The 24,635-nt window shown below is 40.2% G+C and overlaps 1 protein-coding gene across 1 annotated transcript in view; it reads right to left on the bottom strand.

Moving 5' to 3' along the window:
- SSBP2 (single stranded DNA binding protein 2) overlaps positions 1–23,827 on the bottom strand; it is a 103,687-nt gene extending 79,860 nt beyond the window's left edge. Inside the window, exons 1-3 of the mRNA XM_038125558.1 lie at positions 23,699–23,827; positions 19,564–19,625; positions 17,856–17,940 (exon numbers count right to left, since the gene is read on the bottom strand). Coding sequence (XP_037981486.1) covers positions 17,856–17,940; positions 19,564–19,625; positions 23,699–23,812 — 261 coding nt within the window. The 5' untranslated portion in view covers positions 23,813–23,827. The remainder of the gene's footprint in view (positions 1–17,855; positions 17,941–19,563; positions 19,626–23,698) is intronic.
- Between the last annotated feature and the right edge of the window lie 808 nt (positions 23,828–24,635).

The raw sequence follows: 24,635 nt of genomic DNA, 5'->3' as shown, positions 1-24,635 counted from the left end.
TAGTTTTGGTCTTGCTATTGATTTATCTGGTAACTGGTATGTATGAAGGAAAGAGCAAAATGAACATTTTTTAAAGACTGATGTGAGGGAAGGTAGAGATGTGTGTACAAGCTTGTCCCCAGGGTACAGAGGAGCAGCAACTGATGTGGAACAGATCCTACTTAGATGGGAAATTCTGGGAAAAGAGGTTGGCCAAACTCTGCAAGTCAAGACAACCTCGTGTCATATTAAGACCAGAATTATTTTTTGTTCTGCCAAATATAATGAGGACTACATTGTACTGAACTGAACATATTCTTCTTAATGACTCTAAGTGGGACTGTTCCTGAAGAAATCCCCAATTGGTCTTCCCAAGACAAGGCAAAAATAATTACAATGTCTCAGATAAATACCCTGAATATTTCAGCCACCAGAACATCCGAACAGAAGGACACAGAGAAATAGGACAAATGAAGAAACAGAAAATACTGACCACCACACAGGCAGCAAACCATATTAACAGTGCATTTTTCTGACTTTTAATGTATAAAAAACTGAAAACAAACAAAAAACCCCAATCAAGACATTAAAATAAAGTTTAAGGATTTATCTGGAGAATGGTAACAAGTGAAGCCTGAGAATATTGAGAGAGCTTCTCTTTAACAGAAAGGAAAAGCACAAGACTGGAATGATGGTTTTAAAATCTATGCAGGAAGGGCAAAAATAGTATTATGGCAGGTTATTAACTTTTTGTTGGTAACAGGTGAGTGTGATCTCTTAAGCACAGAATCAACAACCAGCAGTGGAAAGTGCAAGGAAAGTAATTTAAAGGCAACTTAGAGGCAGGATTTCTATAGTGGTGCTCTATATTTGGGGTATTCTATATTTGGGGTGCTACAGCCCCCCCAAATTTTTGAGGGCCAGAGAAAAGCACAACTCTGTAATCAATATATTGGTCAGGCACAGAGACAGTAATTTCAGATCTAGAGAAAGACTTGCATGAAAAAGAATATATATGGTGACTGGGAAACACCTGCAGATCTCAAAGCATTCCTGGCTATGCTAAGAACAAGGGAAAGGAGGTATCAAGTTTAAAAGGCTGAGGGCCAGGCAGTCAAAGAAGAAAATAAGAATCCTGATTATCCCAATCTCCTCAAAAGGAAAGGTACAAGAGAAAGGCTAGGATACTGATTTGGAGAAAATAAATTTCTGAAGATGTGAATAGATAGAGTCATGAAGACAGGAGCTGTGTTTGTGTTTGGAAATGACCAAAGAGTGAATATAGCCAGAGGAAAAGGGGCAGAAGGATGAGAGAGGCTAAGAGGTGAGGAAAAGTCACTGTAGGAAACAGTGTGGGAACATCTGGCAAGCCAGGAGCTGAACTGACAGCCAAGCTATCAATGGCACTGAAGGAAGTACAGGATGAATGAAGTCAAGAAGGGATCAGACTTGTCATGGGAATAAAACAGGTGAAGTCTGAGTTGGAGAAGGTCCCTCATGCCTCTGAAGGAGAGGTACCCCAAACACACACAGTGAGGGGTGGAAAGCTCATGACAGACAGTGATGTGGCTCAAAGACAAGGAAATCAGGATTTATTTTGTGTGTGTGTGTGTGTTCATATAGAAAAGAAGGATTAAAACCCTTTAGTTATAAATCAGGGGGGAACAGCAATTAATAAGAGAAAGGTGAAGAACTATGTAAAGAATGCAAGAGAAGGAAGCTGAACAACTGGAACAAGCAGCAGGAGAGCTACAACCCCTTCCTGAACTTGTGACAGAACAAAACTGAGCAGGGAGAGGGGAGAAGGCAGACCAAAAGAGGGGAAAAGGTCACACTGAGTGTTACTGTGCTGTGATTTTATTATTTGTAATACATCAGTGAAATTATACAGAGAAAGAAGGATGGGGAGGGCGACGGCCAAGAGTTCAGCAGGGATCCACAACCAGGGGAGAGAGAGCCAAGGGAGCTGTTGGGGGATGTGGAGATGTGAAGCTGCTGGGCGCAGGGATGGCAGAGCTGGGGCGAGAGAGAGAGAGAGAAAGGAGCTGGATCTATGTCCAGAGGAAGCGGGGCTGGCCGCAGGATTTCCGCAGGGATCCGGCGCTGCCGCAGCCCACGGGAGGAAGCGGATGCTGGGAGCCTGCCAGGGACAGCAGTTGGTAGCGGGGGGAAAAAAGAGAGAGGACAGCACAGTTTACCCAAGAGCTCTGTTCAAATATGTGGTTAGAGGAGGACAAACCCAGGAGTCAGAGCAAACATGGTGAGGACCTGCAGTGTTTGCTCCTGCAGCGATGGGCTGGCTGGGGATTTCATGTCTTGCTGTCACACAGCACAGCGGGGGGAAAGCAAATGATGGATGTGCAAGCAGAAAACCACAATGTTAATTACCTTAAAATATCAATTATAAATCTCCCCTTTGATCTGGGGAATCCCAGTTTCTCAGTGGTATAAACACGCAGAGCTGGAGGCTCCTGAGCTATTCCTGCACATCTGAGCCACCTTGATCTAGAAGTGGTTTTGATCCCACACTCACCACTGCAAGTTCTCAACAAAAACAGTGAATTTTCCATCTTCAGCTCCACATTTCAGCAGGACAACATTCAAGCAGTTCCTGTTCCCATCCACCACGCAGCTGAAGGCTTAAATACCCTCTTCCTCCTCCTCCTTCAGTCTCTGTGAGGAGCAGCAATATTAATGCTGGATCATGGGACTGCTTTCAGCACCAGTGCTGCTGAAAGATATGGGTGGGCCTGACACTATTTCACCAACAGAAAATTGAAATTCGGGACAGTTCTGCTGTGAGACATATGGATTATAATGCCTGCATTCATTGGATATATTTGTGTATGTATGTTTATATATCTTGCAGACATAATTTCAGCCTCATTGCAGTGCAATCCAGTAATGAATGCTATCTTCATTTGGGACCAAACGAAGATTTAAAAATAAGAAAAGGTTCCCTAAAACTACCTCCAAAAATTACTTTTACAATAATCACCTGGGAAATTCAACTTAAGCTTAAGTGCAACAACACTGATTTTTTTTTTAAGGGGCTCTATATATTACCCTGTGGAAAATATTAACTTTGGTCTTGATCAGGTATTCTGGGAGTTTAAATTGCAGGTTTTTTAAGCACTCCAAATCCTAAACAACCTTGCAGCAGGCTTTTCAAATATCCAATAAAGTGGCAGTGAAGAAGTAGACTTACAAATTAGGACCTGACAATTTAGGTGCTTGTTTTTTCCCTCGTGCTCCTGAAATTCCCAGGAACTTTGCTATACGACAGGAAATCAGATTTTGCTGGAGAGCAATGAATTTACACATTTTCATGTATTAGACTTCATGCTGGGAGCAGTGTTTGAGTACCACGTACAGACACAGTGCAACTTAATACGAAAAAAGGGGTTTTATACTAATCAGCAAATGAAAGCTTGCTTCCAGCACACCAGTACAAAAGTTCCAGTACAAAAGTAGCACAGCACATGAATTACTCAACACAATCCAGCATTTCACTTTGCATCTAGAAAAATAAAAGTACTACAGTGACACAGCGTGTGCTCATTGCATATCTTCAGAAATAAAAGGGAAAGAAAACCCCACTGGAAAAACTGAAATACAGAAAAGAATGTCAGCTACTTTAGGCAGCAGATTTAACTTTCTGGATATAAGAACGAACTCTTAATTTTGGGGGTGTTGCTTAATAAAAAAGCTACCAAGAAGATCACAGATACAAGCAATATTGGGTGGTTTTGGTCAATACCTAGCGCAGCAATTAAAATAACAGCCTTTTCCACAGTTTGACACTGGATATGGGGCCCATTTCTGAATTTCTTCCATTCCATAACAAGTTTTGACTTCAGTAGCTGCTTCAGTACAAAAACCCCTTGACAATATTAAGCTGCAAACTGCTGAGCAACTGGAACAAAGAATATTGACAGCACTGCTTGGGTCCCCAAAGAGAACATTTAGAAACCAAGTAACTGGAAATGAGACTTGAACCAATTCTATGGTTCATCAAACATCTGCAATAATATTTGATTCTAGTGCAGTTACAGAGAGTGATTCAGAATGTCTGTCAGGCTGGGATTAAAAATTAAAGCAGAGGCCTTGGCTTGTCAGGAATTCATGTTGTTAAGGAAAAAAAAAAAAGGAGAAACATGTATTTTAAAAGCAAAATCACTGATCAGTGGAGGATCACCACCACAATGTGTGGGTTGAGAAAAGGAGGATAAAATGTGTGTTTTGTCAAGGCTGATAGCTAGTCTGAAGTCTGACATTCCAGCATGCTTGAAAGCAAGACTTGAGACTTTTTTGACTGTTCTTATAAAGATACACATGGTTTGTTACATCACTAAACTGTACGATGGGATATCTGCCAGCACACAGCAATACTGACATAAAATAAAAACATCAACTAACTTACCTTAACACAGCTTCAGAGAAGTCAGGACTGAGCTCTCAAACAAAGGGACATAAAGCACAGGTCTGGAATGGTGAGTTATGCAAGGAAAACACAGCTAAAAGAAGAATCTGTGCCTTGGGTTATTTACCACTGACAAACACAGAGAAGGGTGTTTAGAGTGGTCACCTCATCTGTGTGAATATTACTGAAGTTTAAATAAATCAAAATAATAAATTTTAAAATAATAATCATTAAAATGTAGTATTTTAAATAATGTTTTTTCCTGATATATAACGGAAGTCATGGTGTTTCAGTACTTCATGGGAGTATGGTGAAGGTGCAACCAAAAGCAACTCCCATAACTTGTGCCCGTTGGTTAAATCAGAACTGCAGCTCAATTCTTGCAATTTGTGCAAACCAATTAACCAGTATGGAAATGCCTTTTTATGCAGCAGCCAAATGCCTGTCAGACTTCGTGAGCCACAGCACTACGAGGAGCAGTAGGTTCAAAACCTCTTTCTCTTTCATACTAAGGAAATGCCCCCAAATGAAAGAGGCACTCCAATTTCAGATAAAATTATCAGGAAAACTTGAGGAAGCTCTAGAACACATCCTCTGTGTCATGAAAAGAACTTGTAAGAAACCCTTGTCTTTTTAATTCTTTATAAATATGTTTGGAGATTTCCAAGTTTAACTTACTGTTGGTTGGTACTGGACAAATAAGCAATGGCACTTTAAAAACATTGTCCCGTGGCTGTTTTTTCTTTTCACTGACCTTCACTCTGTTTCATGCCCAGCTCTATTAATTATAATAATTCACGAAGAGTCTAGAATACCAAGTATTTCTGCACTACTCTACCCTCATGTAACGTAATTTCTGAATCAGCACCAGTAAGGGTTTCCTAAGCCTTTTTATTTCCACGGAAATCACACTTTAGGATTGGGTGTGATTTCGACTTCAACAGCATTTTGTGTTTTGGGCCATCTGAAGTTTCCCTGAAGACAACCAGAGGAACCAAATGTCACCACCATGACTACCAAAAAATATTAAATAAAGTTTAGAAGACCCAGGGTGAAATAAATCACCAAGCAATGGCACAGGAGTTAAAATGTTCAAGGAAATGTGTTGTCCACGAGACAAAAATGGACACATTCTACTTCTGCAGCTCCAACAGCTCCATGGTTTGCTTACTGAGCAAAAAAGCAACACAGAAATTACTACCAAAAAAAGGCAATTCTAACTTACAGAATCCTTCTCCTGTTTAGGCAATGCTTGTGCAGAAGTGCTTACACCACCACAAACAATAATTCAGTTTCTGCTACCAGGCAATATCTTGACAACTGAAGCATTCTCCAGGCAGTGTTTAATAAAGCTGGAACACATTTTCAAGGTGGCTTCTAGTCACTAATAAATCTAGAATGTAAATGCATGTTTACTTCTTGCAATATTTCCTTTGACCTCAACCTGAAATTCTGAAAATTGCAAGCAATCTAATTTGAATTGGTGTTTTACTGTAACTTTTCTAAACTGAGAAGTTCCTGACAAAACCAGGATATACCACCTCTTTTACGGACTGGTTTACAGAATTTGGTTAATCCAGTATCAAGCCTGCATTAAAAAAAAAAGGCTCTTTGTTAAGAAAAGAGGTTATTACTACAGATAAATACCCTAACTCAGCCTCTTGAACAGGCAGCTTGATTTATGGCAGCTGGAGCACCTCTGGAGTTCATCTCATGTCAGGAACAGCTGCTGCAGACTCCATATTTTTGTGTCAAAAAAATAAAAGAAGAAGGAAAGAAAAAAAGACCCACCAACAGGGTACTTATATTAACATGTACCAGTAGCTAAAATTTAAGCAGGCAATAGCTGAGATTTAATTTGTGATGTCAGAATCATCAGAACACAAATTACTACCTGTTTCAGCTCCTGCTCTCATTAAATGTGTTTTTAAGGCACAGAACAAACGCAGAGGTTTTACCACCTTTCAAACCTTATACCCGATGTTAATAACGTTAATTTGGCCATTTCCAGTTGACACTATTAGCAAATCATCATTACTTTGCATTTGGGTAGTGGGAAAATTGAGAAGAAAGAAGAAAATAAACAAACCAAAGTGAAATTTTTTTCTCTTACATGTTTTTTAAGTCGTAGGCTGCTCAAAAGTGAATAATAAACTCTTTCTTGAGGGCTTTCTAACCCAGAAGCATGAACTAACCTAAAAATTGTCACTGACAAATGCTGCGAAGACTGAGGTGGGGTCTGAGAGACTCTTCTGGAAGGATGAGAAAGGTCAGCACAACAAAATTTGTGTGTGGGACTGAGGCACAGCACAGCTGAACTCAGGTATTTCATAAAAAACAGCTCCAGTTCTGTCACTAGATAGCTCAAGAGGTGCCCGAGTCCCACAGCAGAAACACAGAGACATTTCATGGACAGATATCTTGGATATCTGACAACTCAGCTGCATTTGATGAAGTTTAGGAAAACACAAAACAACCAAAAATAGGCTTTTAAAAATAATCTTTAAGTACAGATTACCCTTGGTAAACCTATTACCCTTATTGCACAAAAGAAGGAAACTTACATGTGTTCCTGTGTAGATTTATTAATGATCAATGATCGAGAACTACCCCTGTGGGGTGAAATAGCACCTGGTAACAGGGTAGAACAAGAAAAACCTATTAAAGCCCTCTTCTGCAATCACCCTCTTGGACACCTCAGCCTTCAGAACCATTTTCTTGTGCTACTTTGGAATTCACGAAACTGAATAGAAGCAATGTCAGCTTTACTGAGGAAATTTCTTTCTTTTGGTGCCTAATTATTTTCCACCATTCACTCAGGTCATGTTTTCTAAATAATCAGGCTTTAAAAGATTTTTATTTTTAAAATAATGAAAGCTTAGTTCCTTGTACAATTTAAGGAACATGATTTAGGGAACAGGAGCTTCAACAAAACCCTTAACATACTATAGTGCTGCCACAATACATAACAATACCCATCTTGTTCCAGAAAGAAGAAATCCTGCACATCATCAGGATAAGATAGCAAGGATGTCAAGCAGCTGCAGTTTTTCCTATTAAGAGGAAATCCAACACATGTTCTCCATACAGCAATGGAGGGACAGCAGCTGGAGCAATAAAAATAAAGCAATTGGCAGTGGGATTCACAAAACACCTTGTGTATACTGAGTAACACAAAATTATGAAAATACAGGGAAAATAAACAAAATACTAGAAATTAGATCATAAGCTGGAGCAAAAAGCTTTCTGCAGGGATATCTAAGGGTTGTCCAGCAGCCACCATTTAAGAATTTTGTCCTTGTAAACAGAAAAATTGAGATTTTCTTCACAATAGAGACAACTGGGAAAGGGTGTCTTTGCCTCAAATACACAGAAAAAATCCAGATGAAATAAATTAATAGTTTTGGTAAAGAGAAGCACCTCTAAAACTGAACAGTAAACAGGAATGACGCGCTGCATTTGTACTGTTTTCTGTGACTCTGCTACTGCAAACATGTGTGACTCTAATCAGAGTATTCACACATAAAATGCTACTCGACCATGAAATTGCTCACCAGGCGAGGGCCAGAGGCCCTGATCCTGCTGTCGGACCTGTCCAGGCACATCCCAACATCTGTGCAGAGCTGGGACCAAGCCAATGGGGTCGTGCTCCACGGGGACTCACTGCCTGCCTTTACAAATCTCACTGAAATCCTACTCGTGTAAAACTGATTTATTAAGTGAAATGTTGCACTCAACTGTATGCACATGCACAGTCTGTGCATTTTTCTGCCACTCTTTTAACAGAAAAGACATTAAAATTCACCTCAGGGGTTAAATTATTCCCTTAATTATCTACTACTTAAGATCTTGGTACATTTCAGACTGAAATTTAGGTTTGCAATATGGAAATAAGATATGAAAGCAGAACTGGAAAATGTTTTCCAGATCCTTTATGTCTCAGAACATAATATTTATTATCTACCTTACAGAGAACTTTGTCTTCCTCTTCCTATGTCAGAGAAAACCAGACAGGTCATGCACCTCTTCTGCTGTGAACTATGCACAGAACTCCTTTCTTGGGTAGATGAGCCTCTGATGGGCTACAGACTGCTGCATCTGAATTTTGTTACAGGTCTCCTCCCTAAGTGGCATAAATCCAGCCTGTGGATGTTGCTGTGACAGCACTTTGAAGATGTACACTGAAGTTAAGGAGGGGTCACAATAAAACAGGCTACAAGGACAAAGTGCACTGCAGACTTTCACCTTAAGTTAAATATTTTTTGTTCTCTTTGATTCTGCCACAACCCCCGTTTTTCTCTAGAGGGGAGAAAGTGCTGTATTTCATCTATCTGTATGCACTACAGGTTTACTGTTTTCAGAGGTTATCATGTTTAGAATGCAGAGATCTCAAAGTAAGAAACAAGATTTCCAACCTTTCCTCTAAATGTATCCTGATCTGCAGAGCTACATGTTTCTTCCCAAGCACCACATCGTGTGCAGGCCTGAGGACCCATGTAAACACGAGTGCCTGCAACATCCAGGCCTTAATTCTGCAGAAAATTCAAAAAGACCATTATCTGCTCCCTGTGACTCATGTTATGTAATGTGCATCTCATATTTAGTGTGGTGTTTGGATGTGACAGTTCTAGTCAGCCATGGATATCCATGTTCCCTCCAGAGGCCTCCCTGCCTTTCCTCCTCATTACTTCACTTTTCACCACCTCTCATAAGGCATTTGTTGTTCAGCTGCTCTTATTAAGAGCCGCACGTCTCCTGCAATTTGTGATCTTCAGGATTCATCTTTCATCATATTAGGGAGCAGATGGAAGTTGTAAGTCCTTGGATTTTCCAGAAATGTGCTAAGCAAGTCTGAAATGAGTCACTTAGATGTATTAACGGAGCAGTCGAGCTGATAACAAAATCTGTGTTTGGCATATTGTGCAGACATAAGACTCTCACTTTCACTTTTGCTTTTCACGAGGCTAAAGAAGACTGCATTTAGGTGAAGTGCCTCCAGCCTGGGCAAACAGGAAAAGGAAAATGCTTCCCATCAGTGCAGCTGTGCTTAGCCTGGTACACACAAAGGCATGGCCACACACCAGAGACAGCTCTGCTGTTGCCTTTTTCCCAACCTGGCAATGAAACCCAAGGTAATTTCAGTGAGCAGGTATTATAAAAGTGGATCTTTATTTGAAGGCCTTCAGAGGCAGTTGTGGAAAGGTGTCTACAAAAGCTCACCCCCACAGGGGTGAGTACATTTTACAGGTGTCAGGAAATTATTGTAATTGATAAAAGCACCAATTAGGAGGACAAGTGGTGATGGAATTCCCCACCCCCCGGTCAAGCCCCTTCTCTGGAGCCCTGCCCTGGCACTGGCTGTACTTTGTCCATGAAATGGATCTCCAAGAGCCACTCTCAACCTTGGCAGCCAGGAAAGAACCAAGATGGCACAGGGGCTTTGTACCCCTGGGGCTTGGAGCTCTGGAACTTGTTTTCTTTTTCTTTAGGGAAAGGCCATGGGAAATTACTGGGAAATCTAGCCACTAATACAATAGGCTACAGAGCTACAAATACACGTGTGAAGAATAAAGAGAACATAGAAAAGAAAAAAGGCAAAATCCAAATGGCATCAGTGCAGAGCCACAAAACACCCTTGTCCTCATCCCAAGATCTGACCAGCTGAAGTGCAAACCCTGAACCATAAACATCAGGAGGGACCCTGGTGTGGAAGATGAACCATCAGCAGGAAGAGCACGAGGGGGAGGAAGAGTCAGCAGAGGGAGCGGGCCCTGGCAAGGCTTAACCCAGCCCTTGCTCCCTATTGATCAAGTGTTTGTGCTCAGTTGATGTAAGGCATTATGTACAATCAGTGTTAAATATTAATACAAGAAAATCTCCAGCTCTAAATTCAGAGTTAGTCCATTTAACATTCCCAGTGTTACTAAGCTACAACTTGACCTCCTTTAGTGACGTTCTGGAGTGCTGTAAGAACACACCGTGTGCACTCTGCCATGAGTAAGGATGATCTGTACGTCAACAGTGACAAAGAAAATGTTTTTAAAATACAACTACTAAAACAAAAGTTTGGAAACAGGACATTTCTCAATGCTACTTAAACTTACAGTAGGCTGTATCTTCTCAATAATAAAGGTGAAATAAACTCAAAATACGTGAAGCTTCTACAACTTTGGTGGCAATGTCTAAAATCCAGAAGGTTTGCAATTCTGTACATTGAATTATTAGATAATTAAACAAACCCCTTGTAGTGCGTATGCCTACGTGCTTTCATCTGTAAAAGAAAAAATATCCTCTCTCCTCTGAAACCTTGATTTTAAGTTCACTCCAAATGATAAAGTTTAAAATTTAAACTGCAATACAGCTTTCACTATGGTAGCATAAATAATCCATTCGAGCAAAAGAAAAAATTAAAATTTGAATGAGCAGAGTTCATTCAGTTGCAAGACATTTTACACAGGATACATTTAACAACATTACTCTAAGAAATGGCTGAAGCTGAAAGTTGTTCATCAGGGCAACCACACAGGAAAAGAAATTGCAGTACCCTGGGACTTTCATTGAACTGGTCAGAAATTTCCTGTGGAGCCTTCTTCCAGGCAATGACACACCACATCTTTAGAGCAGAAGGATCTCCGCTTTATTTTAATCATAAAGAAAGCCCTTGACTTCAGAACACAGAGAAATGAATCCATGGAGACGCCTGTCATGAACTAGTAAGTTAACATTCTGCCCATCAATATCTGTATAAAAACAAACAAACAAACAACAACAACAAAAACCCCACCAAAACTTACAAACAGATTTTACCTGTGCTTTTGAAAAAAATTAAGCTACTCAAGAAGGCTGTGAAGCAGCCTGAGCATTCCAGCCACTTCCCTTTGCCTTTCAGCCTCTACCTCATCCTGTGAAATCCACGTTATCTCTTCAACCACTCACTTCTCCCTTAACTTCCTGTGCCTTCACATCCCCCTCCTCAACTCCAAGCAAAAGAAAACCAAATTTTGTCCCATTTCATGAAATTGGCAGGGATCTGCAAACGTATATATAAATATTTTTGGTGCTCCACTCTAAATAAATACTATTTTTCACAGAACTTGTTCCCAAAGCCTGCCCTCATTAAAATGGCTCAGTTATCTCCCATTGTTCTCAATGAAAGTTAAGCTAAAATGGTTGTTAGAGAAGAGGAAAAAGAAAGAAATGTGTCCACTGCCTCCCTCTGGGAACCATGAAAGAGGAGCTAAATTACCTTTGGGGAAATGATGGTTCCTTATCCTGTCTGAGGCTTCCACTGAGCTCAAACTAATTAACTATTTTACTTCTAAATTCCAAGGAAATTAAACATTCATTCAAAGAAGAGCAATTGGAATTTTGGGGAGGAAATGCTGCTTGTGCTCGCTGAAACAAGTGGCTGAGTTCTCACATTAAAAGAGAAGCAATGCACAAAATTACCTGGGAAATTACCTCTATAAAGAGAAAAATTATATTGGCTGTTAGAAGCAACACATTTCTGTATCAGAGCTTACAATTAACATTTGTGGCACAGAGCAGTTCAAATCCAAGCATTATATTTTCTACTAATTTATGGGAAGGAATGATGAAGAAGGATGGCATAAGCAGTACAAGCACATCTTCCCTCTTCATGAAAATGTAAGAACAAGAATACAACTGGGGAATTTCTTAGCAGGAAACAGGAAATTAATCCTGATTTTCCTGCAAAAGGAGTCTCTGCAATCCAAGGGGAGTACTGATTGCTCAACTATGAAAAACTTCTGGTGAGCCAACAAAAAGTTTCATACTCTTGGAGATCCAGTGCAATATTCTGATACTCATAAACACCTGACACCAGGTAATGATGTTTGCAGACTTTGGGAGGTGGAGCACGCTTTTAATTAATCCTTTCCACAGTATTAATGAACAGCTACTGAGCAATCAAATTAAGGAGATGGGAGACTGAGGCAGCCCAGCTCACCTGAGTAAAAATTCTAAAATTCTAAAGTAAAAAGTCTTAAATTCTATTTAAGACCCTCAGGTGGTGACCCACCCTGTGGTCCCCACACCGCCCAGTGAGTGCTGGCCTTCATGCAGACAAAACAGTGTCTACACCAAGGACAAGAATCCTGAACATTTATCCAGGTTTTCACATTCACTGCATTTTTGGCGGCACACACGAGAAAGTCAAGGATGCACCACCTCGGGAGATTACACCAAACAGCATTCTGCAAAAAATATGGTTTGTCAATTGTTTATTGTTGTGCAATCTTTAACCATATGGATTTACTTGATGTGTTCAGGTATGGAATTTCAAAGCAAAAGCAAACTTTCTTCTGGCTTCCATACCTAAGAACACATTTTACTGAACATATACCTGAACACTGTAAGACATGATTTCCACAGAATGAAAAGAGCAGTAAAGAAAGTCACTTCATTGAAAATTAAATATGAATGCTACTTACACAAAAAGAAAGAATACAATTTTAACAATGAATGTATGAGAGGAAATGCTTTTCACTTCCCTATTAACTACAAAAAGAATGCTACGGCCACTTAACAAAATTTCTTCTAGTTTTAAGAAATAACCTGTTCTCTACCTGGACACAGGAACTATCCACAGAATAGACAAATCAAGTGTCTGAAGAACATATTCTGAGGGTGAAATCACTGACTTAGTGATGATCAGCAGATATGCAGAGGGCCTTCCAGAATTTTGTGGAACTTGGGTAAGGAGCTAGCAGGTAACTCAGATCTGCAGCACTGCCTCTGGAACAAAAGCCCTGGAGCAAAGCAGGACAACTTGTCATCTTCTGCCCTTCTATGGGAGGATAAGGATGATGGGGAGTTTTTTTTTCCCTTAATTTCTGTTTTAAGCAGAAGGAGTTTAACATGCTTTCTCCACAGAAACTGACAGCTGGAAACCAGACTTAGAATTCCATTTTCAGCAATAAAGCTAGAAGCAAAAGCTGCCCTAGCTAGGCTGCCTGCAGAAGGTCGCAGTAGCAAGAGATGGGTCAGGCAATCAAGAATGAAAACAAGTTCCTCCACCCCTGATGCACAAAAGGCAGAGAAGGAGGACAGCCATTTAATGAAACCAGAAACAAAACAGTTCTTGTGGGAGAACAGTCTCACAGGCTTTTCATGGTAATCTGTAGTCCAAAATAGACATTGAAGTATTCATAACTCCTCAAATACTGAGTTGATGATGATTAATTAAGGGAACTTGGGGCATTTAGGGTGTGCGAGTGCCTCTTAGTTCTACTGAAGGGAGATGGGTCCAGAGAATAAAGTAGTAACTCCTCTCCCCATATAACACAGAAATAAATGCAGAGACCCAACTTTTCTAAAAAGAGGCGCACAGAGATTGAGCAGCAACCTCAAATGTCCAAACACTCTGCTCAGTGACTTCGAGGAAAATTATATTTCTCTACTCATGATCTTTAAAAGGAATAATCTGGACAAAACCAAAGACAGCATTGTCTTGGTACACTCTACAACCCTCTGTCACAGAGCTCAGCACTGAACTGTGCCAACAGGGCAGAGGGGATGTGGGCCCAGCTCATTTCAGTCTCTGGAGCAAGGCGTGTCCCTGGTTTGTTACCCTGTGCATTACCTGGAATTCTTCTGGGAGACACAAACACAAACCAGACACCTTTGCCCATAGCAGAAGTGACCTTTCAAAGAGCTGGGGAGACCTAATCAAATCTTAACTGGAAAATAATCAAGATTTTAATAAATCAATATTTTAATACAGCTACATGTAAAAAACAGTGCACACCTTCTTTGCACCAGCACCACAGGGAAAAACTTCCAATGCCAGGAGTGTGAGATAACAGGAGCACAGGAATTTCTGGAGAGTAAAAATATCTTTAATGCTATGTACAGAAATCATCTTGTAAAGAAGGATTTTCATGTACCACCTCTTTCAAGACAGAGATGGTGATGAAGAGCAAGGCCTGATGAAGAGCAGGATGGCCATTTGTGGCCATCAGAAGAAGGGGTACTGCTAAAAATCCAGTTTTTATTTCCCCTTTTGGACACGATTTTCAGCTTGGAAAGAAGTGGAAAGAGATGCATGTTGGAACTTGCATCTCTCAGCAGAAGATCTCAAAATGTGGAAAAACGAGCTCTTAACTAGAGAGGTGAAGAAATCTCCTCAGGACATAGTGAAGAAACACAAACCATTCTACACTGAAGACTGAATTTTGCCTCAGACCATCCATGTACATGATTTCTCACAGGACTTCAAAGTGTGCAGAAGTTTTCCTCCAGGAAAAAGTAAAGTAACAGGTACCTAGAAAAAAATCATGGGGATTTTTCTGCTTCAAATGAAGCTACTCCTACTGAAATGCCAGGAGCTGATCCAGCATATGCACATTCATGACATGAGTCTTTTCAAGACTAAAAAAATGATAAAAATGTACCTAATCAGTTCAGAACCTTGTTCGCTCAGAAGAAAACATATCCAGGGGCAAATCTTGACAGAAAACAAACATAAAATCCATTTTAAATACGAGGGAGCTGCAAATACTTAAACTCAAGATGAGCATGGAAAATCTTCTTTATAAAGCCAGAATTGGGCTTTACTTTTCTATTTAGTGGGTTTTTAGTAAGATGAGCATTGTAGTGCTGCAAGCCACAACGCACTGTCTGAGGAGAGAGAGAAATCAAACAGCATTCATCTTACAGTTGCAGTTCAGATAATGTAAAACTTGTAAGTAAACTTGAAGAAACTCAGTCTTTCTGTGCATTCATGAGTCAACCTGTGTGTTCCTGCCTGACTCGCAGCTATGTTGAGTGAGGCAGCAATATTTCCAAATCATTAAATCATCTGCAAGTGCTTTCCTCCTCCATCAAGCATTCCTAAGCCTTTCTCTCTCAACAAAAGCAAAGACAAGATTATTTCCTCTCCAAACACAGCCCACTCAGCTACAGCTGCCATGTCTGCAGCAGCCAGACCACGCACCCCTTCAGCAGGAACGGTTTTTCTTAGGTCAAGTGGAACACATGCCTAATAAAAAATTCTGAATTGCTCGTATGAATTAATAAACAAGCCTTCTGTGCTGTTTTGTACATACAATAACAGTTTTCAGGTATGACAGCACAGCTACAAATGCTCTACTACTTGACCTGCAATTTACCAGCCCCGGCAGCCTCGGCAGGAGGAAGAATCCAGCAGCAGCTTCGGATGGTTCCCACTGATGGTGGAATTTTGACATCTCCACGGTCAATGGCAAGACACTGTGTGGATCAGGATTTCACTCACTACATGCTCATCTTCCTCTGCTGTGAGATCTGCTTGGCCATGTCCTAAAACCACTTTCTTGTCCTTTGATATGAGCTTACAATGCTGCCTTAAAATGCCAGACACAAAAACCATGATGAAGACTGTCCTAAGCAAAACCTAAGTGATAACAAGGAGCATCGTGAGCCTTGTGTGGATTAAATGAATTTATCCCAAATGTGACAAAAACAATGCAAAGCTTTTCCTGCCACCTTAAAATATTGAGAGAACAGGTTTTACAAACACCAGGCAAAATAATTCCTGAAATAAATCAAATTGTTTCTAAAATAAGTGTTCATCCTGTCTTGATGTGCAAATAGAATCATACCATGATTTTATCTTCTCTTCATCAAGCATGACTTTATACAGTAAGTTAAATATTCAATCACAGAATTGTAGGACACACTGAACTCACATGTACTCACTGTTCTTGAATTATGACAATACACATCACAAATAAGCAATAAGGCCATGTAATATTCCAAGGCTTGTAGAAATTAGAAATGCTAATGGAAGATGCTAAAGGAGGTTTCTAACTACTTTGATTCACCTAGTCAAATTCTTAGTATGCCTCCAAATTTAGACTCAATAGTGATCTTACTGAGCAGTTAAACTCTCCTGAGCTTAAAGGTTTGTGGACTCCAAATACTTTTTCACTGAAAATTTCCTCTTGCTGATCACTCTGTTTCACAATTTTGTTTCACAACAATATTTACATTTTTCAGATTTTTGGCTTTTGTTACATACACTTTCTTTTGAGAACACAATGTCCCCCACTGAAGTCAACTGTTATGCTTTGGATCTGCCCAGATTTAAATCTCTAATGTCATTCCTCACACTCTTACACTATTCCTGTAAAACAACTGCTCCTTCAGTGGGGAATTAAACCTTCCTCTAATAACAAGGAAACAAAATACTAAGTAGCTAATACTAATAGCTAAGTCTTTTCTTTTTCCAACAACTTTTTATTTACAACAGATTAGGACAAAATGACCACAACTATTGTGCTTGCAAGAGATACTTCATCTTTAATTTGAGGAATGTACCTTACTGAGTTGGCTGACCTTAACAACTCTGTGGGCACAAAATGTCCTTTCACTTTGTTCCTCTCTCTGATAATTATTTCTTTCATTAATTATGTTTAGTGGTCAGCATAGCCTGGACATGACTGTGCAACATTGTCCAAGCTCCTTAACCAGTCACCCTCACAATTTAACCACCACTACAGGGTGTTAAAGAGACATTGGTGAAAGATGCTGGACATCTCTGACTGTGCTGATGGTGCATTCAAAGTCTAAGGTGTTGTTTACTGCAAATAAACAACAAGGCAAGATCACCATTAGCTCACACGTTGTAGGATGCCAAGCCATTACCAGATTTTGACAACAGAAAATGGAAAATGGTCACTTTGCTGAATCATTTCTGTTCCCAAACTGTGTTTATAAGACACTGGGCTAGGGCAGTCTAATGTCAGTTTTATCCGTATAAATATTTTTTGGCAGTAACTAGACACTACTTGTGAGGCAGACCTGGAAAAGACTCAAGGAAGGAGGTTTCACAGTTATATTGTGGGAACTACTCTCACTCAAGACTCCCCTGATGTGTTTTGAATGAAGTCTCAAAGGTAGCAAAACTGCCGTGAAACTTCTACCCTTTATTCCTCCTGTTGTATTTGACCAGCTGATCTTGCATTTAACTTATTCTGTGTTGCTTGATTGTTTCTTGGGGTGAAAAATCTCCAGGTTATTTCAGAATATAAAAACATATGAACCACCCCTGTTTCAGCCAGGGTGGTCCTGACAGAAGCCAGAGATCAATTCCATCTACAGAACAGTCTTTTTTTTTAGCACTGACAGAGCACAGTTTTGAGCACATATCTGGGCAGGTCACATCCATGCTTCCATCTGTCCTGTGGCTTTGTGACCAGCCTCATGTGTCCCTGGCATGGGGGACACTCTTTGTTCTGCATTAACACGTGGGACAGCACCCTGATCTCTGAGACAGCTTCCAGAAGTCCCCCATACTGTGCTGGCAATTAAAGAATTAGGAACTCCTAGGAAACTGAGAGTTACATATGAACAACACCTGTGTTTTTGAGCCACTGCAGTACAGAAATACTTCTCTATGATGTTTATACATGCAATTGATGAAACCATGGTAAAGACACACAAAACTTACGTAGTCATGAAAGGCTTTTGCTTCACTCGAGTGTTCACATGTTTCTCGTCTTTCTGGAGCTGCACAGTAGAGATCCCAAAACACACTGCAAGGGAAGAGGTTACAAGGATGGTGAGAGTGTCACTGTGATGCTCATGTGCACTTTATGGCATACACACACCCCACATGGATGTTGCTATACAGAAACGTCACTTTCTCTCCACAGAATGGAAACATTCACCTCTAAGGAAGAATTTAGATTTGTAAATCATTCGTGAGTAACCAAGTCCTGCCATCTGACCTCTGAGGCAAGCAGTGCTGTACTCCACTGCACTACAGACCAAGAATCTGCTGTAATATATATGAATACAATGTGTATGACTGTGCATTTAGTCTCAGCCCTCCAGCAACTGCTCAAACAACTTCCACAAAGCATGGGAAGGAATGAATTCATAATAATATGGAAAGGAAAGAAACTGGAGAGAAAACTGGAAATCCTTGCATGGTCAAGGTTCCTGGAATCACAGAACAATTTGGATTGGAAGGATTTTAGAGCCCATCCAGTCTCCATCACCTTCCACTATCCCAGGTTACTTCGAGTCCCATCCAGCCTGGCCTTGAACACTTCCAGGGATGGGGCAGCCACAGCTTCTGTGGACAGATGTCCAGTCCTGTGCTTAAACCAAAACTCCCTGAGGATCTGGTGCCTGGGCAAGCACAAAAAAATGCATGGGCATGTTCTCAGGTCATAAAGGATAAAAGGAAGGATATAATGGCACACAATCCCACTGGTCTTCCCCCACAAACTCTTTCAACTATAGTTACATACCCATCAGTTCTACCACAAAGTTTCTGGAATGAAACTGTGTTTATGCTAGAATGACTTCATAATGTATTTGATAATAAAATTTACTGGAGTTTCATGGCGTTTTTTTACTGGTTTAAGACTTAATCCTCTATAACTTAATCCAGCACCATAATAGGGATTTATGGACAATTTGAGCACTCTGCTGCAGACAACCAAAATTAAGGATAATGCAGACATTAGAGATAAAAGGGACATGCTCTTGCCAAGCTTCCATCACACAGCAAGAACTGAGAAAGAATGGTCAAAGAAGGATAGCCCACTTCCCATGCAGCTGTGCAAATCTCTTGGGTTCAAATGGGACTATCTCAAAACCTGTGAATTCTTGTACTCCTGACAGCTGAGCATATTCTCTGCACTTCTGCATTTCTTCAAACACGGGCTTGTTGGACATACTAAAATAATGAACAAATACCACGGCTACACAGCACTGCCTATGAACACTCTTCTCCCCTGGGGAATTCTACACACACAGCTATGGACTGCAGACTGAGCAAGCTCTACACGGAGTTTCTACACTTATTGTGTTTTCTTTCCAAATGGAAGTGTTTATGATATGTAGAATGACCCCTTAGCTGCAAAATGTGCTGGAAGCTGGTGAAGACGGAAAGCCAGGCCACCTCCTTTCTTATCAATGCTATGAACTATTTCTTTTTTTCTGTATCCAATATCCAGTATATTTTTCTATTCTTTTCTTTTCTGTACCTAATTTTCTGTTATTTTATTCCTTAACAAGAGAATGCTTCTTAATCCTGATCCTCTCATTCTTTTTATAGTGTTCACCTGAATTTCTTGCCTCCACCAGCTGGAATTGGACATCAATGTATTCTAAGAAAATCAGAGCAGAAGAAAACTGGTACTTACCACCACCAGGAATGCAAGAATCCTGGGGGCTCCCCCAGTGTGATGTTTTTTTCCCATCTTATCTAAAATAAAATGATAAAAACAGAGGTGTACATGGTGATCATTTTGACTAAAAAGCACTACATAATTCAGATAGAAAAAGGATGAGGAAGAGAAGATTCCACAGTTATGAGACACTTTATGGTCATCCGTTTCAATGCCCCATTTACTTACTTTTCTATATTTATTGATATAGCTGATACTTCAAATTAGCTCCTCTTATGCTAGGGAAGCATAGTTTAGAATTTTATTCTTTGGGTTTTGGTTGTTTTTTTTTTTTTAATTTCTGAATATATTGTGTACTATTTTAAGGTCAAAAATGCATGATTAAAAAAGTGATTATTAAGTACCCTTAAAACCTGAAATCTTTTCCCGTTTACACAGGACTGATGCTGTGGATTCAGCAGGTGGCACTCTTCCCCCCGCAGCCAGGCCAGCAGTGTTTTATAATCCTCAAGGAATGCCTCAGTCACAGGTAATGTGGCAAAAGCGAGGCAGCAGCACTGCCACGACCCAGCTCCCGCCACCCAGGGAAAATGTACAGCTACCCTGGCTTGCCTTCCTGTGCTGGCAAGCTTTCCTCAACACCTCTACTGCCTGGGACTTCCTTCCCAACAAGGAAACTGGGTCTGCTTGATGCTGTTTTCAAAGGAAATGCAGTTTAAGAACTCTCAGCTCCTGAATTCAGACTTTTGTTGTTGATCAGGGAACCCATCAGACAACACCAATCACAGCAACAGCCTCTGTCTCTCTGCAAAACTTCCCAAATGTTCTGCCTTAACCACCTCTTCAATGCCAGTCGGTAGCTTGTCCTTAGTCCAAAATTAAACAGTTTGGGCTATCACTAAGCCCACACAACACTGTCCAGAAGAATGTCTCATGTTAGAATTTGGTGGATCTTTGGGGCACACTTTGCATTGTGTGCACTGCAAACTCCTCCAGGTACAATGACACACAGCATAATTTCCTGTCCAACTCTCTTAAAAAAGGAGTTGTTAAAAGCACAAACCACGCTCTTCTCTAGACACAGAAGCAATGGCAGATAAAAAGAGGGTTATTTTAATTAAATATTTAAACAGCCTTAACATGAAAGAAATTTAAAGTGATAGATCCATATAGAAATATGTAAAAATACATAAAAGCATAATATTAATGGTCAGGGTCCTTCCTAAAGCTGGCATTTTTCAAAGAGACTAAAGATTCTCTACTCACATTTGATTTCCACATCCAATTCTTCGGAAATTCAAACACATACAAGTTTTGTCAATAGCAGAATATGTAGCTCATATGCCTAAAAATGTTCTTTGGACTTATATGAAAATCCAGATAGAAAATCTCAACACGAAGAAACCTAATGCAATTTTGATATATTATATGAACACAACTATTTAAAAATAATTATGCTGTTTTAAATTGTCTATAAAAGATAACATTGAGCCACTATCGCTTGAGTTGGTAAAGCTGGCAGAATGAAAACCAACATCCCTCACACAGTAGTTAAGACACAAAAAACATATTTCACAAAGTTCCTGAAGTGCTTAAGTGCTTAAAGTTCCTTAAGTGCTGGCAGGAAAAAGTGATGAACATTTGAAAGCCAAAGCCACTACAAAGGTACTACACACTCTTCAAATACACTTCTCTGAGGCACAGCTGCTCCTCATGAGCCCTGGGAATGTCTTGGAAAGACTTGTATTAATAATCAGGAACACACAGTACCTCTGAGAATGTTCAAAATCCCATAATGAAGAGATGCATTGTACAACCAGTATGAAAAAGGGGGTCCTGAAGCAAAAATATCATTCACTTGGCAGTAAAAATTATGTCTGTGAAGAACACACACATTATGTTTAAGCAGTGATTGTTTTTTTCAAAGCAGGACCTGGTGAGGAAATCACCCAATTCAGGTCTTTCGTGGGTCCTGGGACATGTGTCATCTTGAGAAACTGATTGGGAGAAGGAGCATGAAGGGAATGTGGAAGTTTGGGACTCTTTTCAAGGATTTTTGTTTTGGTTTTTTTTGAAATATCCATACTTGTGTCTAACATAGCAGATGCAGTCTGTCTGATCAATGGGACTGATGAAGAATTAGTATTTCTGGGGAAAAAAATCTTCATTGTCAAATGTACTGCTTAAGCTCGTAGCCAGGGAATGATTAACTGGGAAATGCCCACCAACCTGGTCCAGCCAGGCTAGTGGAATTATCCAAGGCTGGAATCTGACTTCCAGGATAGAAAATACGTGGGATAAGGATCAGCTCTTCAAAGCAAGCATGCAAAAGTCAAACTAGACACAAAGCGTGACAAAAACATGGGGATGCTCAGGACAACCATCCCTAAGTCACAGAGTATCACAGTGGATTCATGGATATCCAACTTCTATTTTCCTTTAATTTGGTTCCTTTCCTCTGAGTCACAGTCCCTGGCAGATCTGTGAGAGAGGGCTCTTAACCTTTAGACACCACTGGCTGCCCTACAGCTCAGACAATCTGTGTGTGCTCTTCTTTTAAGCCCCAACACTCAGCTTTAGAGTTAATCTCAACTGTGTAACTTTAAAACTAAACCCACCCGAACTGAGAGAGCATCCAGCCCAGCAGTCACAGAACCCTTCACAAGAACTGTCAGCACATTTACCCTCCTGCACTGCTAATTAGTGAGGGAAATAAACTCACAGCTCGTACCTCATACCCTCTCTATGCACTACTAATTGTCCCTGACCTGTGTTTACCATCTCTTGATGAGTACAAGTCTCAATTTTGAAGATTTGATATATCCTTATGTTTCAGTGTTCAGACCTGAGAGCTTCTCTGTAACTCAGGACTGGATTAGTTCTAAAATCTGAGTTTCAAGACACTGTATTTAATGTCTTCAGGAAATCCAGATGTCATACCAGCTATGCTTCTGCCAACTGTTCATTTTGCAAATACATCATAAAAGCAAAGTGAGCAAAATTTAGCTTGTGCAATGTATTATTTACAAATGACAACTGTTTTGGAAAAGCCAAGATGATACTCTACATTATTTTCTCTTATTTTTCCAATGCTTTACCGCAGAGATAAAACAATTGTCAAAAACATGCTTTATTATAAACATAAACTGATCCTACTACAATTCCACCCTTTTTCCTCATCTCTGCTTTGTCAGTTTTCTGTGAACATCACAAACAACCTTCTAGATTTTCCTTTTCCCTTCTTCCATCTCCAAAATGTCATCACCAGCATAATAATTTTATTAGCTTTTGGAGAAGGATCAGTTAAAGCAGCAAATTTTCCTAGGACAATATCTTGCCTATTTTTTCCCAACTTCTGCTCAATATTCCTATTATTGCTGCTACTACTAGTACTACTACTACTGCTGCTGCTACACTATTGTTATTATTATTACTTATTGTTATTGTTGGTGTTATTATTATCTTGTATGTTCTTGTCAAAGATTAAAAACAATAATATACCCAGAATACTTCAATGTGTTCAGCATACATTTGTATCCTATGGCAGAAGTAAAATGCTGAGGAGACACAATTTACTTCAGCCTTCACAAGATGCATACAAAGTCTTTGAAAAGACTCTTTTAAAAAACCCAAAACTACTGTGTAAAGGTAAAAATCCCATTAGCAGTTGAAAGTGTTTAAAAAAGCAGGGCCTAAGTGGTTGTGGCCATCATTGATTCAACAGATGAAAAGAAGTGAAGTGGTTAAAAGCATGGTGAGAGCACGGAGAGATCAGCAGTGCTTCAGACAAGGAGAACTGATAGTGTATGGCAGTGGGATGTGAAATACATTTAGAAGGGCCCATCATTCACAATTGGAGATATCAATAGTAAGTTAAAAGGTCATCAAAACTGAGTACCATTGAAGTGTTCTCCAGCATGCCCACTTATTAGAGAAAATAGATTAATCTTCCCCAGTGCAGAATGGGGATTACAAACCACAGCAAAAATAGTTACACAAGATCATGTAAAATGACATGGCAAACTGGGTTCCGTTGGATGAGGAACGGTGGATTGAGGCAAACTGATACCCAAGGTTCTCACTGCTCTTATTCTAGACCAAATCATATTTATTTCACTTGCAGGCCCTCGAAGTCATGTAAAAAACTCACCTCTGATAAAAATGTCTGGGCTGATTTCTGTGCTCCTACATGGAGCAGATATTCATAAACGTACAGTGCTAATCTGAAAAATAAACAGAAAGGACAATATTTAGTATTGCGCATTTGTTTGCTCCTCTTATTCAGAAATAAAGGATTATCACAAGTTTGAGGTATGCCCCACTGCCTTCCACAAACCACAATGTACTGAACATGCCAAATCTATTACCTCCACCAGAATTTTTCAACTAGACATGCAGGTCAATCTGACCAGAGGTGTTTAAATAGTCATTAATTAAAACATTATTAAGCCCCCAAATTACTTAATGTCAACATTTTTAATATTTGGACAAGTGCCCAGTGAGCTAACAAGTGACCCAGTGCTGCTCTGAGTGAGCATGCTTACTGTAAATACAATATACTCATACAGTGTCACTGATTGCTTTTCCAGGTCAACTTTTTTAACATGTGGAATGTGTCAAGCTGTTAGCACACTTGAAAAACAGCCCTGTGGTTTTTCCAAAAAACATGGAAACTTCAGGCTGCATCAGGAGAAGCGAAGGCAGCCTCGATGCACGGCATGGCTGAACAACCACAGCTCTGCAGGGAAGGGAAAACAGATCCTGAAATTCATCCAGACCTGGGCTCTGGTGGCAGCAGAGCTACAAATGACTGCCACAGCTCCAGCTGACTCCCCAGAGCCTCCTGTTTGTCTGTCTGCAAGCCTCCAGGATGTCCAGAAGGAAAAGGAGGAGGAGGAGGAGGAGGAGGAGGAGGAGGAGGAGGAGGAGGAGGAGGAGGAGGAGGAGGAGGAGGAGGAGAAGGAGGAGGAGGAGAAGAAGGAGAAGAAGGAGAAGAAGGAGAAGAAGGAGAAGGAGAAGGAGAAAGAGAAGGAGAAAGAGAAGGAGAAGGAGAAAGAGAAGGAGAAAGAGAAGGAGAAAGAGAAGGA

This window comes from Motacilla alba, chromosome Z (assembly GCF_015832195.1).
Source record: "Motacilla alba alba isolate MOTALB_02 chromosome Z, Motacilla_alba_V1.0_pri, whole genome shotgun sequence".
NCBI classification, from domain to species: Eukaryota; Metazoa; Chordata; class Aves; order Passeriformes; family Motacillidae; genus Motacilla; species Motacilla alba.
This window is presented reverse-complemented; position numbering and strand designations above follow the sequence as displayed.